The sequence below is a fragment of the Suricata suricatta genome, chromosome 6, assembly GCF_006229205.1.
Source record: "Suricata suricatta isolate VVHF042 chromosome 6, meerkat_22Aug2017_6uvM2_HiC, whole genome shotgun sequence".
In the NCBI taxonomy this organism is placed as follows: Eukaryota; Metazoa; Chordata; class Mammalia; order Carnivora; family Herpestidae; genus Suricata; species Suricata suricatta.
The window spans coordinates 65,326,345-65,345,278 of NC_043705.1; the positions used below are offsets into that span (position 1 = coordinate 65,326,345).

At 35.0% G+C, this 18,934-nt stretch overlaps 1 protein-coding gene across 1 annotated transcript in view; it reads left to right on the forward strand.

Moving 5' to 3' along the window:
* The window catches only part of ADGRV1 (adhesion G protein-coupled receptor V1), a 506,381-nt gene that overhangs the window by 10,734 nt on the left and 476,713 nt on the right, over window positions 1–18,934 (forward strand). Inside the window, exons 2-6 of the mRNA XM_029942597.1 lie at window positions 10,368–10,552; window positions 12,589–12,738; window positions 14,063–14,158; window positions 16,858–16,962; window positions 17,749–17,862. Coding sequence (XP_029798457.1) covers window positions 10,370–10,552; window positions 12,589–12,738; window positions 14,063–14,158; window positions 16,858–16,962; window positions 17,749–17,862 — 648 coding nt within the window. The 5' untranslated portion in view covers window positions 10,368–10,369. The remainder of the gene's footprint in view (window positions 1–10,367; window positions 10,553–12,588; window positions 12,739–14,062; window positions 14,159–16,857; window positions 16,963–17,748; window positions 17,863–18,934) is intronic.

Genomic DNA, 18,934 nt, shown 5'->3' on the forward strand with positions numbered 1-18,934 from the left:
AGAGATACCTTTAATACATTCAGATTTGAAATCTGTGTGAACACATCCTGACTGACTTTATTGCTTCTGAATTTGCCTCAAAGGATTTTGTGTAGTGAATCTTTGATTTTGTGCTTTGCCAAAGTGGGATAGAGACAACATGTTTGAAAGCTATAACCTTCTAGAGCCCAACATACCCTAGAGTTGAAGATTCTGCATACTGTTCTTCCTGTTTTCTTGGTGAGCATTTATAATTCAAATATGAGCAGCTTGAGTGGCTTTTGTGATCTAGTTGATGACTCATGCAAATGGTCTCATGGAAAATGTCAAGCTTAACTTTTGGAAATAAGATAGAAATCAGAAGTCAACATTCATTATTTAAAATATTTTATGTCTTCCTTCAAGCATTTACTTACCTCATTTAGTAAGTGTAGTAACACATTACTTTTCCTAAAAATACTGGTTCATATTATACAGTCGTTTACTGAAATGGTTGTTGTGGAAACGGAGTCCTATGCATGTACCAGGGTGATTTGTTCTATCATGGTTATTCTTTTGGAAAAAAAAAAAAAAAGAATGAAAAAAGAAAAAAAGAAATTATGTTAAAGTACACTTTGCAAAAGCTGGTAAACATGACTCTCATAAAAGTATAAGATGAGCACATATCAACAATTTTATTCAATCCATTAGTGAGGAAACCAAGAGTGTTTATTTTTTTTTAATTTATTTTTTAAATAGAAAGCTTTAAAAGAATTTTTATTTATTTTTGAGAGACAGAGAGAGACAAAGCATGAATGGGTGATGAGCAGAGAGAGAGAGGGAGACACAGAATCTGAAGCAGGCTTCAGGCTCTGAGCTGGCAGCACAGAGCCTGATGCGGGGCTCGAACCCACTAACTGTGAGATCATGACCCAACTGAGCCACCCAGGTGCCCCACCAAGAAAATGTTAATACTGCTTCAAAGAGCTTTCAAAGAACTACTATTTATAAGAAAATTAGTAAAGGAATGTTAAGGTAGGATTTTTAGGTTAGTTATAAAACTGGTTATTGTCCTCCTGGGCAATAAAATTATGGCCTCTTGATTATCTGTTTCACTGGACAAAAATTAATTGCATCTTTACTGCATGAAAATTTGCAGATTTATATGTAAATTCACAAAATCTGAAACCTTTTATCAATAGCAAAAAATTGTTGAGTTGAACAAAGTATTTTTCTTTAAATGTTGGATTAGACTATATCCTGTATGATCCTGAAATTACATGTCACATGCTTTTTTGCCTTACCTCCAAATTTTGGATACATTTTCTTAAAAATGATCAGTATTGTTGAACCTTATGTCTGTATTCATGTTAGGTGCTGAGTGCAAAAGGTATCCAAGATGGGTGAGGTCATTGTCCTGAAAGTGATTTTCTTCTAAGGATAGAGGTGGAATAAACTCAAATTGTGATGAAGTGCAATGAAAGAAACAAAAAGCTGAGAGAGAAGGATATCAGAGGACAAATTTCTTTACGTACAGAAAACAGAGAGGTCATTCTAAGAAGACACTTAAGCAAAAACATAAAGGATGAGAAAGGATCATGTGGGAGGTGGGAGGGAAGAGAGTCCTGGAGGTAGGGAGCAACCAGTTGTGGCCACAAGTGAGAAAGGGCTTGACTCATCCAAGGATCTGGAACCCCAGTGTGGCTGTGAGTCGGGGAGAGCGGCACTTCATAGCATAGATAATGGTCTGTTTGTACTGGGTCTTGCAGTCCATGGTAAGGAGTTTGCACTCTAAGTGCATTTAAGAGCCTGTATTTTTCTTACAAAAGGTTTTTTTTTATCATGGAAAAATTTAAACATACAAAAAAATAGAAGAAATGAACCCATCACCCAGTTTGGGACTAGATCTCAGGCATTTTGGCTCCTAATGTGTGACTGATACAAAAGTAGGTCAAAGAGTGAAAGCAAAAAAGGAAAAAAATTAACTAGTTGAAAATATGAAGGTTGATGAAAATAAACTGTTGGAAGCAGTTAATGGGAGATGTCAAAATGTTTTTTAGAGCCGTGACAGGATTTAAAGTGATAATTGAATATTTAAGAAAGTAGGAGAAAATAAGATAACACTTTAGATAACACACTTTTAATATTGGGTCTTCCTAAACCACCTAAAACTTAATAGTTAAAGGGCTTTTAAAAACAATTATATAAACCCAAAAGGATAGAAGAGGAGAGGAGACAATACCAATGTGTTTTTTGAGCCAGAAGGCAGATGGATGAGTAGTAATTGGCTTAGCAGACTCACAGCAGCTTACTCTCTATAAGCTGTCAGGCCAAGAAATAGCCAGATTTGCACAGAATTCTCAAAAAGTTTAGGAGGTGGTAGCCCCAGGTAGCTCTGTAATTATAGGGTGTGGGTGGGTAAACAACTAGATAGGTGAGAGCTGTTCCAGGACTACTCAGAGTCCTAGAATTACCGCCCATTGTACTCTTCCTGACGCCTCCTCCCCACCCACCTCCTTGCAGCTTTACTGTTCATTCTCCAGAAATTGTTAACATGGCTCTTGATTGGGGATCTGAGGCATATATGAAGGATGAAGATCCCTAAAGATACAGAAAGTTAAATGACCATATGATTACTGATTGCTGAGACTCCAGTCCCTTTCCTGCCCGTGGTTCCTGAAACCTTCATAGTTGTATCTATATCTTCTGGAGAGTAGAAAGGAAGATTCTTATCTAGGGAACCCTATCAGCTTTTAGTCTTTTCTTCAGGTACTAAAATTGAGAATTTCTAATAAAAAGTTTACTCATTTCACCCAAGTTAACAAGTTACACTCTCCCACATATGCTCAAAACTTCAAATTTTCATTTTGGTCTCTGATTCTTAATTATATGTGGATAAATAGACCCAGATACTCAAAGCATTCACTCATTCTTTTAATGTCTTACCTTTAAGCATATACAGATAACCAAGAATTTCCAGAGATATGAAGAAATTTTTTATGTAGAAGGTAGATCCTAGATTAAGTAACAAAGCAACTTGGAGGTATCAGTGACTATTAAGAGCACAGAAAACTTTTCATTTTTTATTTATTTATTTTTTTTACAGAAAACTTTAAAAAAATTAATACTTTCTGAGAGATAAAAGAAGGTATTTGATTAATGGAAAAAGAACAGGATACCATTAAATTCTTGGAAATTGAAAGCACAATAGTATAAATAAAATTCAGTAGGAGAATTGAAATTTAATGATGAATTAAATTCTCAGGGCAAAAATCAAAGATTTGGAATTTAGAATAAAGGATAAGAAAATGAAAGGGTTAATTCCAGAGTTAATTGGAGTTTTTAGGATGAAAGAAGAGTGAAATTGGAAGGGTGAGAAGTCACTGTAATATAAGAGAATTTTCCAGATCTGAAGGATGAGTGTCAGACTGAAGGGGGACTGATTACTCAGATAAATGAACAAACATAAACCAATAAATATTTTCATAACACTGTGGACAAAGAGAAAAAGCTTCCAGAGGGAAGACAATGCAAATAAACACATACAATACTTCATAATCAAAATTATTTTTGATTTCTTAACAGCAACATTGGAAGTTTGAAATTAATGGAACAAGGTTTTAAAAACAATGAAAATTATTTTCACCAAAAATTCTGTATCCAGTGGAAGTATTGTTAAGTGGAAGATTAATACGCAGTAATTCCTAACATACAAGATTTGAAAAGTTTATTTATATATAAAGTAACTTTCTTAGGAAGTTACTGGAAGGTGCTCTCCATTAAAACAAAAGAATAAACCAAGTAAATCAAGAAAAAAGAAAACATGAAATCAGCAAACAGATCAAAGGGAAAGAATTAACGGGATCCCTGGGTGATTCTTGTGTTTCACATGTAGAGGTGAAGAACTCCTGATGAATAAAGACTTGACAATGTGTTGTCTAGGAAAGTACAGGTTGCCAGATTTATGTCTCTTTTTCTAGAGGACGAATTGATGGGTATTGTGAAAGTCAGTGGACACAATCTAATTGATGAGATCTACAATGGTGATGGCATGTAGTTGAGACAATTATATGTGTTTATTATGAATGTCTACATCGAACCCTAGTATCTGTTAACCACCATCTTGAGAAAATGTGCTGATTCCTATAGTCTGGACGCAGAAGAAAACAATCTCTCACAGGAACTTTTTCTTGTAGACATACATCTTATTATATGCATAGATTCTTTCTTGTGAGAGACAAAGTTGATAATTGTAATTGAAGCATATAGCTGGAGGGGGCTGGTATGAGACTTACTTTTCATTGTTTACCTTTTTTGTCCCTTTTTAATACTGTGCCAGGATATATATATTATTTAAAGATGATTAAGATAACAATTTTAAGTAAGTAGAGCTAATAAACTTTATGTAAATAACTAAGAGACGACTCCCCTTTTCACTTAAAAATATCTGACATTTCTTCTATTTGTAACATCAGCTTACTTTTTATTGAAAGTTGCAAATTTAAATTCTGTTTTGGTATGGGGGAAAGAAAACATCAATTTTTTGTAGTACTCACCCAAATATAAATAACACAGATTAAGACTTCTTAGAGGTTGAATAATTTATGATATGAGTGATGAAACTTCTCTTGTTCCATAGGAGAAACTCTATAGCTTTAGAATGCCCGTTAGTAAATGTAATAGAATTGAAGTAATTCTAAACTAGAAAACCTTTTGCCATTAGGATCGTATTTTCGGTATCAGTTACCTGGTGGTCACACCGTGGGAAGATGCTTGGCTTGCTACAGCCCCGACAAGGCAATAGCTGAAACAAAAGGTCAATGCATCCTTTCAATTCTGCACTAATAATGTTTGTCCAGTCACTCATAGAGGTTGTACAGTTTTTTATTCTGAAACTTATAAAGACAAAGTTAACTTTAATGTTTTTATTTTATTTAAAAAAAAATTTTAATGTTTACTCATTTTTTTCTAAATTAAAAAAATTTTTTTTTTATTATTGAGAGACAGAGAGAGACAGACCATGAACAGGGGAGGGGCAGAGAGAGAAGGAGACACAGAATCCGAAGCAGGCTCCAGGCTCTGAGCAAGCTGTCAGCACAGACAGAGCCTGACGCATTGCCTGAACCCACAAACTGTGAGATCATGACCTGAGCTGAAGTCGGTTGCTCAACTGACTGAGCCACCCAGGCACCCCTGTTTACTCATTTTTGAGAGAGAGAGAGAGAAAGAGAGAGAGAGAATGAATGAATGAATGAATGAATATGACCAGGAGGGACAAAGAGAAAGGGAGAAACAATCTGAAGCATGCTCCAGGATCTGAGCTGTCAGCACAGAGCCTGATGCGGAGCTTGAACTCATAAACCGTGAGATCATGACCTGAACCGAAGTTGGATGCTTAACTGACTGAGTGACCCAGGTGCCTCAACAAAGTTAACTTTTAAATTGACTGAAGGTTTTGTTAGAAAGTTGATTACTGCAAAATCAGCAAAATCAATTTTTAATATATATTTTTCTTTATATTGTTATCTATTGAGTCCTGATTCTCATTTGTGTACTTTATTTTATTCTTTATCCTATTCTGTTTCTACAGACTTACTGAAACTTAAAATAGGAGGCTATTCCCATTTTATCAAAATATACTATATTTACTACCTTTCCTAAGGTACACGTTAATAAGAGGCGAGATAGAAGGAAGGTCATATCCTAGGTAAACAGGATTTAGAATTCTGTGGTCAGTATAATATTGTGTTGGAGAGTATTATTTTATAAATGACATTTAATATATTGTGTGCTAAGTCACCCAAGTGGAGAATGAAGTTAATAAATACTAGTAGAATTTCCAAAGAGAAAGAAGAGCTAGGCATTCAAGAAAAAAAAAAAAACGAAATTAATGCCAAGCTAATTTAAAAAAGCATAATATTGGGGTTCCTTGTGACAATCAGAATGCATTAACTTTTTAGAACATTGAATTAATGTGGTATATTTCTGTCCTGCTTTTATTGTGAAGACTGCTTTGGTTTGTCTGCCTGTTCTAAATTTCCTTGCTAGTCATTGTCAGTTTTAAAGTGGAAGGGAAACTATCATAGATGGTGGTAATAATTGCATGGGAACAGGGGAGATAGCTAGTGTTGTATCCTTTCACAGAAGTTTAGAAAGACTAAGACTTGAATTTTGGAATAGAGTAGAAAGGATCTTCCACTTGGTATATCGTGACATGGGTTCATAGTGTCACAAATGGGAGATTAATGGATAAATATTGATGTTGCAAGTGACAGAAAAATCCAGCCTAGGCTGGCCATCACAAAAAGTTTAATTTATTGCCCCAGTAACTGAAGAGGCCAGGGTAAAGCTGATTTCAGGAAGCTAAGCTTTATTATCAAGACTTGGCTCCTCACCACCTCTTGGCTCTGTCTTTGGCTGTGTTGGTTTCATTTCTAGGCTTCAGAGGAAACTGGCCCTAATCAAAATGATCCCGAATCCAGCAGTAAGGGGAATCTGCATCCTTATGATTAAGCAGGAATCTCAGAATTGTTTTGTTGACTTTGATTGGCCCATCACTGTGATTTTCGTGGAGTGAAGGACCGTATCTTACGGATTTTTAGATCCTCAGTGATTAGCCCAAGGTGGTGCATGATGCATAGTAGGTGTTCAGTATACAAATGTTATACCAAATTTTAATCTGCTCTTCTTAAAGCCACCAATTTGCATTATAGGAACTATTCTAATATAATCCTGACTTTAATTTTGAAATTTTTTTTCAGAATAGATGACTTTTTGGATAGACTGAATGTGATTACTAAAAACTGAAGAATTTGTTCCTATGTGTTATCAGGACTATCAAAATTTCATAGTAAAATCAGGAAATAAGCTAGAAAGTAACATAAATCTCATATTGTTTTAATATGATAAATCTATTTAAAGATAAGAGATCTTTTTGGTAGGAATAGCTTTCATTTCTTTTGAATCACACTGAGCGAGGTAAGAGGAGAACATGGACGATAGAAAAGAGAGGATTTGAATATTGGAATACCATGCCACGGCAGAGTAGAGGAATGTCTTCATAATGCTGAAGTTTTTCTCTTAACAGTTATGACAGAATATGAATTCAACACATCTTTAAACACATGTTGTTTGAAATACATTTTATAGAGAGGTTTAGAATAGATGGGTCATGTAAAACTTTTCTTAAATCCAATAAGAGAAAGAAAGAGCTGAAAAAGATATAAAACTTATGTGTTGTGTCAGTTACTAATGCCAGTCTTATGAGTTTAATATTGGGAGTTCCAAAGACTGGATTTTTAGTATGATAGAGGAAAATCTACCTAGTTACTCTAAAAAAGGAACTTCAGCATTTGTGTAATTATGCCTGTCTTCTAATGGGAACTTCACTTTCAAAGCTTATTCTTCATCTTTTAATTTCTATTGAATGCCAACTCTGCCTCAGCAACTTTTCTTACAAGTTGAAAAGATGAAAGCAAGGGGGATTCAATTATCAATGATGTCACAGAATTTGAGGCATTTCCAATCATGCTTGTTTGTTCATTTCACATAATCTCAAAACTCACTGATGTGCACCAACTTAAAATGAATTTACTGACTTAAACACAAGTTCTTGGAGCTCTAATTACCTGGGAACTCATTGGTCCTGACATTAAAAGATTCTGTTAAATATTTAAAGTAGTCAAGAGAACTCTAGTTTCTGTTAAGTAAATATAATGTTTATTAGAGTAAGAATGTGCAAACTTTTAGGAGACTTATACGGCTTTTTGGTAGTTTTGGTGTATGAGTTTAAAATATTTCAATGTTTAGAAACACATAGCATAAGCAGTCTGCCAAATTTTTCAAGATGGAGACCTGTGATTTGTAAGAAAAGAATATAAGAGGCAATATTGTATAGTTATTGGGTAGAGAGTCTGCAGGTAGACTGCTGGGTTCAAATCCCGCTTGTCCACTTAACTAAATAACAATGTGTGTGTTAATTCAATTGTCTATTTTTTATTTTCCTTAGCTATTAATAAGATTAATGGTACTAGTACCTTCTTCACAGAGCGGTTGTGAAGATTAAATGTGTTTTGTGTATGTAGTATCTATAGCAACACCACATAAGCCTCAGATTTTCTGATTACTTTCTATAGGTAATTGCAGATTTTCCTCAGGATATATGGAATCCTAGAGTGTAATATAGTAACACATAGAAAAAATATATGAGGGAGTCTGAAGTAAGTTCAAGCATATTGCGTTGAAAAATTCAGTAATTAACTCACAGCTGCAAATGTGGTCTATTGTACATCCTTTCTAGAACATGTTCCTCATACTCTAGTTCCCTGTACGTCAAATGTATGTTAAGGACCAGTTACATTAGAATCAAAGGGCTGCCTGTTAGATGCAGATTCCTGGGCCTCAATCGAAATTCACTGGATGAGAATTTTTGAGTCTGTGAATTAGCATTTTAACAAACATTTGAGTTGTTTCTCATGCGGGACAAATTTTGACAGTGTAAGTCCCTAGTCCTTCATGATTCCCCATTGTTGTGCCTTAATTCACTTACACTTTTTCTCACGTAGAACTTCAGGTGTCTACTTATTTCTCTCAGCTCAAAATTCTATTACATCTCATGTTCAAGGATTCTTTTTTTCTTTCAAAATCACAGTAGACCAAAGTTGATCTTTTTCTTATGCATTACTGCCTCATCTCCGCTCCAATCTGTGTTCTCTTTCTCATTCTTAGTTCATTTCTTTCCCATTATTTGTCATAAGTGAGGTGTGAAATCATTCTGGCTTTAGAATTCCACAGAAAATCTTCAGTTGTCTTTGGTGGCCCAAAATTGCTCCTAATCTCCTGCCTCGCTCCGGCTTTGCCTTTTACCTTCTCTTTCTCTCATCCTTTTCATTTCCTATCTTTGGGTTAACGTTCCTGCATTAGAAGTTAGAGAATAGAGAACAGTTTTATTTCTCCTCCCAAGTCCCTTTACCCACCCTGGCAGGTGAGATTTAAGAGAGAAGGCACAGGTGTAGAAAATGCCTTTGTCCTCCAGAATCTTTGGTTCTTTTGGCCTGGGTCTCTTTCCTGGACTCCATCTGACCTCTGCATCCCTGTCAATGGATTTTGCAATTTTAAGTATGTGAGACATCATTAAGCAATCTCAGATTGCATTGTTTGAATATACTTGACTGGAAAAATTGCATTTAAACTAAAATATATCAAGAACTCATGTATTTGGTGGTTGTTAAATACAAAATGATGTGTAGCCATGTGGAAATACCACATACATGAACATTTTATTACTTTTTGACCAAGGTAAAGATTAATAGGAAGCATTTTGGCTCAGAGTGCATAATGCAAACTCTCCTTTAAAACACATGAACTTGTTATGTTCGTGTGACTGGTCACATAATTCATTGGAATCTTAATGATCCGTGAGATCAATTGTTCACATTTTTAGAGGTACATCTACATTACAAAACAACAGTGCTTTCAAGAGGCCATTGCACTGTTTTGCTTTTGAAAGCACTTTAATCACACAGTGCTGCCAGTAGGAACACCATTGGTGACTCATAAACACACACATTCTAGTAAGAAAACAGTACAAGTTATGGAAAAGTAGGAAATACACACTTTGCCAAATTTCTTATTTTTAAAGCAACATAGACATTTTCTAAGAAGCGATATTAGTATTTTAGCTAGTAGAATGGGAGAAATTTGAGTCTTGGAAATTTATGTTGAAAGCATTAGCATTTCCTTGCAATAACTAAAAATTTTTAAGAAGCATTCTCAAATAAGACAAATTTCAGGAAAAGGTAGACACAACCAATAAATCAATTTATTAATAAAGTTTCAGCTTCAGCTGCTCTTATATCCCAGTTTTAAGAGTTTTCAAATAGTTTTATAATAAATAAATAGATGAAGAAGCCCCATTAAGAATATTGGTCCATTTGATAATTTTAGGTTTTAGCTTTCATTTTTAGTTTTAGCTTGTATTTTACAGTTTCATTTGAGGGGGAAAATGGGCTTTAATTGTTTCCAAGGTACTGCTTTATGTTTTCCTTAGGATAAATTAGAGGATAAAAATTTTTTATGAGACTGACGCGCTGCCCGCTGTGCTAAGAAGGCACCTGGATAAAAATTTTTTAAAGCCCTAATTTAATAAATAAGTTTAAGGCTACTGATAATTATTACCTTGATATATAGGTTAAAGAACAAAAAGTAGTTATGAATTATAAAAAATAATCATAGAAGACATTATTTCTCTGATCCCATATTTAAGTTGGATGGCTTAATGTTTGATATTTTTATGTCTTAGTTCCTTACCGTCTAGCTCTTCACTGTGTTTATATCTGTAGGCGACATGGTCTGATGAAAATATATTAGTTGTGTTTTGTGAACAAAGCTTTTTTTTTTTTTCCTTATAGGGATGCCCTCTACATCTTTATTAGTAAATCTCCTCTCAGCTTTATTCATCCCTTATGTGTTTGGAGAAACAGAAATAAGGTTTGCCGGACAAACAAAATTTGTAGTTAATGAAACAAGTACAACAGTTATTCGTCTTGTCATCGAAAGGATAGGAGAGCCAGCAAATGTCACTGCAATTGTATCGGTAAGAAATGACATAGTTCTGTTCTTACTGAAATAGATGATATGACATTTCTTAGTCTCAGGGATAAGAATTTCTTTTTAACTGTTTGAGATTCTGAGTAGTTTCATTTCATTCTGGGTAGAATTAAATGGTACTTTCAGGAACAAGAATTTTTTTTAACTGTTTGAGATTCTGAGTAGTTTCATTATGATAAATGATTTGCAGGTACACTATTCCATTCATATTTCCTCTAGGTTTATAGTGTGCTGCAATGTAGCATATGCATTTGGCAATAATAGTAAAGATATAGACTGATTATTTTTAAATGTTCATGTATTTATTTTAAAACAAATAAAAACAAAGATATCAATAGATATTCCTAAGTAAAATAACATTTTACTTCAGGTAATTTGGATTTCAGTTATCTCTGCTCAGATATTCCAGGTGGCTTAGGGAAAATACCTAAAATATTGAAAAGTAATGGCAAATTAAAAGTGAATTTTGTCAGAAAGCCTGGGAGAAATTAAGTTCAATAACTCAAGTAGAAGTTAGGCAGGATTTGTTAAAGTATCAAGTTCTCTCGCACACACTTTAGTTATTGGATGGATTATGCGTGCATATATTCTGTATCTACGTTTAACCAGGAAGTAATGTCATATGGCCACTAAGGATATTGCTGTATCTGAGGCCCAAAGTACTCGAAATTTTTTTTCAAAAATAATTTTTGAAGCAGTAGGTAAATTACCACATTGTGAAACATTGTAAAAAAGAGGTAAGAAAGGAAAAGAAAGATATAAAAACCTATGAAACAAACCCAGTTTTATAACTTCGTGCATTGCTTTTAGTTTTTAATTTATGACATGTATGTATATATTTATTGAATTCACTTTGGGTATACATTATACTTGGTAACCTTTTATGTGTAATTTTGGTTGTATCATAGGAATGTTTTTGGGTGATTCTGTCATTTTCCCAGGTTCTTCCTATGGTGGCATCATCATTTCCCAGTTATTTTTCACCTGGTTTTCACTGAGGTTGCTTCCAATTTTTGTTGCTGTAAATGCTGCTCTGATGAAAATGTTTACATATGTATTGATTTTTATATATTTTGGATTATTAAGTGATGTTTTGGGTTGGGTTACTGTGTTTTTCTCTGTTTTTGTTTCATTTGCTCTTGATAGTTCATGCTTTCTAAAAGACTATGCCACTTCTTATATTAACGTATAAGTACAAGTTTTTCATTACCCTTAACTTATTCAGATATCTCAAGTATTTAATGAAAACTAGAAATTGACTATAATTTCCCAAACATGTTCTTCATTTTTTATTTGCACTAAATCATAGTTTTGTTCTAGTAGCTAAGTTATTCATTCTGAGATCTTTGGCAAAAGAAATCTCATTTAGATTTGCACAAAAATTGCTCCTGTATAATTTCATCATTACTGCTTCCTTGAAAATCTTATTAGCAATGCTGATGCTATTGGATGAAGTCCTGAAAACTTAAGGAAATATTTGTGATGACTAGTACTTTGGAATGCAGAAAGAATTGAGTCTTTATTGGAACTATATAGGAGAATACAAATAAAACTTCAGTTGAAAGTTCTGGAAAAAGCACTTCTTTGAAACTGATAGTACCAATAATTTTTATTTTCCTGATATATTTTGACAGGTTATATCCATGTCATCTTTGAGGGAGTTTTAGCTGCATTTTTTTGTTGTTGTTGTTAAGGTTTGCTCTAATCCACTTCAGATCATTCATGAGGCAGAGAAAAAAAATTCACATATATACTTCCTATACATTTATTACTTTTCTATGTAATGATTCCTTTATCTTCTAGAGCATAAACAAATGTTTTTGTTTAGACTCATCTTAATAATGTTTTCTGAAGGTGATCTTTATTGGTTGCTAAATATTTGTTTTGTTTTTGTACATCCTGTCTATAAACATCCGTGTCAGTTGATGATTCCTGGTTTTTCTGTTGATGGCTCCAATTAGCATCAGTTTTGGTCGTCCTAACACTGTGTTATAAGAACTGTCTCTGTTTTGCATTTGATAGCTGTATGGAGATGACACGGGTGACTTTTTTGACACATATGCTGCAGCTTTTATACCTGTTGGAGAAACAAATAGAACAGTGTACATAGCAGTATGTGATGATGACTTGCCAGAGCCTGATGAAACTTTTACTTTTCACTTAACATTACAGGTGAGTCCTTCCCCCACTGCCCACCTTAAACTCATAGAAACCTGACAGTGCTTAAAAATCTGTTTCCCTAGAGATAAGCCAATCTAGAGACTGGAGGTGGTTTTCAAAGGAGTCAGAACTAACAGTCTCTTTGGCAATTCTATGGTCTGGTTATTTTTCCTCAGACAATCTTGTTTAGAAGATTCTCCAGTTAGTTTTTGGATTCATTCAGCTTATTTAGGAATTGCCGTGACAGATGCTTAAGAAAACCTGTCTTCCCTTTGGCTCTTTTCTCTTTTATCCCTCCCCTGCTACCAGATACACAAAGAATGACTGAGACTCGGAGTTCAAAGGAGAGGGATACAAAAAGCAGGCGTGGAAGTGGGAGGTCCCTGTGCCTTAGAACTGTTTTGGAGTACCCCTGGGAAAAATGCTTGCCTAGCCTGAGGTTTAATTGTCCTTTATGGCTTGGTCTGTTAGGCTGGGGTAATGACTACTAACACCACCCTAGTTAATTTTTCTGAGGGGCATTGAGAAATCTTTTTAGAATGATTATATTGGTATAAGTAAGTTTTTTATGAAAATGATACTTGAAATAATCCTGTTTTGCCTTTATATAGAACTTTTTTGCATATTCTTTTATGCTGCTTCAGAATATCAATAGAAATGTTGTAGAACACTCTTCCTTTATTAATCAGAAAACATGTTTAAAAAATTTTTTTTTAATGTTTTATTTATTTTTGATACAGAGAGAGATAGAGCATGAGAGGGGAAGGGTTAGAGAGAGAAGGAGACATAGAACCGGAAGCAGGCTCCAGGCTCTGAGCTAGCTGTCAGCACAGAGCCTGACGCGGGGCTCGAACCCACGAACGTGAGATCTGACCTGAGCCGAAGTCCGAGGCTTAACTGACTGAGCTACCCAGGCGCCCCCAGAAAACATGTTTTAATACTTTAATTTGGCTCTACGATTTATAGACTAAACAATTCTTAAGTTTCAGCACCATCTATAGTGTGAGGAAAAAACATGTTTGAATAGAATTTTATACTGCTTACTTAATTCTCTGTTATATTAGTAATGACATTAGAATAATTATAATATAGCATTACTAGCCAGTGTTTACTTCTCATTGTAATGATTTAGTGATTAATGGTTTTTAAACTTTCTGAAAAGTTTTTATTTGGGATTTCTTTACCATGTTGACTTGCTTTGAGAATATTTTTTAAATCTGCATTAAAAGTATTTTTATTCGTGGTCTTAACAGTTACTTAAAGACAGAGACTCTATTAAAATCATTTTTCCCTCTTATTTTTAATTTATTAACTTTTTGGGGGGCTTTTATTTTAGAAACCTTCAGCAAATGTGAAGCTTGGATGGCCAAGGACTGTTACTGTGACAATATTATCAAATGACAATGCATTTGGAATTATTTCATTTAATATGGTATGGTTACAATTTGATTAATCTTGCGGTTGCTAGATAAGTTATTAAAATTTTAAATTATTTTTCATGATGTTACCTGGTATCATCTTGCCATTTGAAATTTAACAAAATTCACTCTAACTTCATATCCCATATTCTGTAGACTGTCCATTTGTTCTTCCTAAGATTTCTTCAGATTGAGGAGGCCTGTGTGATCTTGGCTGTCTCTTGTCCTAATCTTCTCCTGATCATTCCACCTGATTCATTTGTTATCTCCTTTGGTCGTCTCGAACTTGGATGTTTTTTAGTCTGTTGCATCTATTGTAACAGAATTCCATAGACTGGTGGCTTAAAAACAACAGAAATGTATTTCTCACCGTCTGAAGGCTGAAGTCCAAGGTCAGGGCACTAGCAGATTTGATGTCTGGTGAAGGCCTGCTTCCTGGCATCTTCTTCTTATGCTTTCATAAAGTATAAGGGGCAGAGGACCTCTTTGGAGTATCTTTAATAAGGGCACTTATCCCATTTGAGAGCTTTACCCTCATGATCTTATCACCCAAATGGCCCCAGTCCTACAGTTTGAACATGACTTTGAGTTGGGGGGTGGGGACACAAATATTTAGTCTTATAGCAGATGTTGTAATCTAGTTCCTTTTGCTTGATTTTCTCAGCTGCCACTGAAAGAAAATTTTGTCAGCCTCCTCTGAAAGGTGGGAGATGAGAAGAACTTATTTTAAGAATACTGGGAAAACCTATAGTAAACATAAAATTGAATAGCGGATATTATAGTTCTTAAAAATTCTTAGTCTGTACCCTGAGATTTTCCCATTTGTTAATATTTCTTAAAAGTTAAAACTCCTTGTCATCCCCTTCAGTTTTGCTGAGGAGTTCATTTTTTTTCTCCCTGATCACCAAATTCCTATGTTCCCAACCAGTCCTGTGTTCAGAGAGTTTTATCTATAGAAACAAACCCCACAAGATAGATCCCCCATTGAGAGAAGTTGCTACTAGCTCCTAAAATAAAACAAAATTTATCTTGGATACAGTTGGATTTTGCCACTAAGTTTTAGACTATAATAACCTTCCTGATATGGAGTCTTTTTGAATCATGTTACTAATTATCATTACTAAAACAGATGTGATACTCCCCAGCTTTTTATTTATTTTCCAATTTAGATTGCTGCTACAATTGGTGTAGTGTATGTCATTTTCTTAGTACCTTAAGTTATCTTTGAAACAAGGAGGGCTATATATAAATACAATCTTTTAACTGCAGTATCTTTATTAAAAAATATATGTGGATAATGTCAATATAGTAGACATTTTGTGACCTTCATTATATTGTCATTTACAAAATTAAATGAATCAGTCATTTCTATTTAAATTATAGGGAATTATTAGTTAATTATGAAGCAAACTCCCTTAATTGCTTAATTTCTCTCCTTATTCCATTTCTCCTTTCATTTATATTCATTCCCAACTTATCCCCACTAACCTCATACTGACTTGTTTAAAGGTTCCTTCCTTCCTTCCTTCCTTCCTCCCTCTCTCTCTCCCTTTTTCTTCTTTCTCTCTCTTTCCTTCCTTCCTTTCTCTCTCTCTTTTCTTTCTTTTCATTTCTCCTTTTTTCTTTTCTTTTCTTTCCTTCCTTTCTTTCTCTTTCTCTCTTTCTCTCTTTCTCTCTTTCTCTCTCTCTCTCTCTCTCTCTCTCTCTCTCTCTCTCTCTCTCTCTCTCTCTCTTTCTTTCTTTCTTTCTTTTTCTTTCCTTCTTCCTCCCTCCCTCCGGTGCTTGCTTGCTTGCTTGCTTTCTTGGTTTCTTCCTTTCTTTTCCTTTCCTTTCTTTTTTCTTTCATCTTAGTCTCTGGGAATGAATACTAGTCTTTCCCATTGGCCACAGGTCCCTGACTATTGTGGTCGCAGTGCTGCCAGGCAGCCTCTGACTGGGGACCTGCATCATGTGGTTAAAATTAAATCAACTAGCTGTTGAGCTCACAGTGGTTAGTAAATAGGCTGGATTTGGTTCCTGGCTTGGATGATAAAGATAACACAGATGGTTTGATGTCTTTGGGACAGGCGTTCCTATTCCCATTTATGGATGAGAACATTGAAACTTGGTGTCACCAGGAAAGATGGGCATTGCCACCCTAGCTGGCATGCACCCGGATGCTTCCTTCTTCCTCCTCTTCTAGCTCGAGTTTCAGGCAGCCAAGCCAGAATGTTTCAACTTTTGAAGAAGTCCTGGCTTCTTTCCTTCGGTGATCATGTCCTGAAAGTCATTAGTGGTTCTCTGCTTTTCATTGGTAGGAGGAGGAAACAGTGGTTGGGAGCAAGGTCTGTGGGTGGTGCTCCCAGTGGATAGTTGCAAATGAGCTTTTCTGATCTGGAGTTGCAGCTCGTTGCTGTGATCACCCAGTCTCTGTGAGCATTTGAGTTTGTCATCTTTCAACTAGATAATCTTTAAGATCCCTCAGCAGAATAGCTAGTTGATAGAACCAGAATAAGAACTTGCATCTTTTGTCAGACTAGTTTTATGTTCCCTTTACACTATTATTTTTCAAGCATATTTATTAGATACACCTAATTAATGCTAGGAAGTACAGCATTCTTAGGCACCAGGTGAATTGACTTATCTGTGGAAATTTAGTACATCTAAGGTAATAGTTGGTACCACCGCTACCTCCGGTTGATGAGAGCCTGATTGTCTTTGTTCTTCCTGATAGCCCTTTTCAATCACAGTGAGTGAACCCAGGGGCAGAAATGAATCTGTGCCTCTTATGCTCATCAGAGAAAAAGGAACTTATGGAATGGTTACTGTGACTTTTGAGGTAAGTGTACTCTGAAATCACTTTATTTTTATGTACTTTTTGAGAGTGAGAGAGAGCAAGCACGCTGGGGAGAGGCAGAGGGAGAGTGAGAGAGAATCTTAAGCATAGAAGCAGCATCTCTTCTCAGAACTCAGTCTCCCCTGTGCCTTTCTTAATTTTTTCCTCCATAATATTTATCATTTGAAAAATATCTATTTCTTTATCAGTGCTTCCTTTCATTAAATGTGAGGTCCTTGTGGGTAAGGAGTTTACTTGTTCACTGATATATCCTTAGCACCTAAATGAGGTCCGGTGCAGAATATTTAAGAAGTACTTTTCAAAAGGAATGATTTTATTACATCATACATCTAGCCTGTTAGTGTGTTACTATGCTTATTTTAAAGATGGGGAAAATGCTATTTGTCATCGCTGAACACCTTGCCTAGTGGTACACACATTCAGTGGTGGAACTGCCATTTGATTCTCTGACTTCAGAGAATTTACCAGTTTTGAATACCTTCCTCTCAAGGAAAAATGTTTTTTCTCAGGTTTAATACAATAGCTGAGAAAAGAAAAAAGAGAAAGCTCTTAGAAACCATGTCATTTAATGTGATTATAGTCCAGATCTATAATTACAGGCCTTGACTGTTAATTGGAAGAGCAGACTTATATACAGTTTTCTGTAATTCTTCTCAAAAAACATTTTTAAGTAAAAATCAGATTTTTGTCACTTGACATCACAGTAATGCTTTCCTACTCTTGTGAAATATTTTGTGTTTATGGATGGTACTCTGTGTTTCTTTTCAGGTAGAGGGTGGCCCAAATCCACCTGAGGAAGATTTGAGCCCAGTGAAAGGAAATATCACCTTTCCCCCTGGCAGAGCAACGGTGGTTTATAACTTGACAGTACTTGATGATGAGGTGCGTTAATGGTAAATGCTTCAATGGGACAGGCACTCGGTCTGTAGTATAGACATGTTAGAGAACATTATGGCATTACATTGCATTCAGTGTTTGAAATTATTCAAGAACATAGTCCTATGTGAAGTTAGTGTATTGTACTAACTAGTTAGTGTATACTTTACCTATAAATAGCCATTTTGGTGTATATCTGGTTAATGTTTACCCTACTTATTTCACAATTGTATAACTGAAAGCTGATGAACCTGAATATAACTGGCAACCACATGTAATACAGTAACTTAAGCATTTTGTAAACCTTGATGATGATTTTTGTTAGTGATTTCAGTTTTGAGTAGGTATGCTTCTATCTACCTAGTGTAAGTATTTTATTATAGAAGCCAAGAAAATTCTACTGTAATTGATATTTTTCTGTTTAGATATTTAATTTTTAATTTTTAATTTTTTAACATTTATTTAGACAGACAGAGCATGAGCTGGAGAGGGACAGAGAGAGAGAGAGAGAGAGAGAGAGAGAGAGAGAGAGAGTGAGACACAGAATCCGAAGCAGGCTCCATGTTCTGGATGTGGGACTCAAACCCATGAACCGTGAGATCATAACCTGAGCCAAAGTCGGATGCTTAACTGACTGAGCCACCAAGGCACCCCTTGTTTGGATATTTTAATGTTCATATTCATGGGAAAGCTTTACTTATTTTTACATTTCACACTGAAGCTACCAAGCATTGAGATATATGACACAGCTAACTTAACTAAGGAGATAATTCATTTGAACAATAATGTGCAAGGATATCTCCCATGAGCTAGTGAGAGAAAACATAACTTTTACATTTGATCTTAGCCTAAAGGCTGAGAAGTGATTGGGAAAACAAAACTTCTAATAAAACAATCAGTATTGTCAGAGAAAAACAAGAAAATTGCTGGGAATTTATAAGCGTCCCTCCACCTTCGTACAAAACATCAGGAAACCAAATCACAACAAATCCTAAGAGTAGAAAAACAAATGAATTAGAAGATATTATTAGAAACTATCTCTCTTGAAAAAAAAAAGAAATATTAGTAACATGATAAC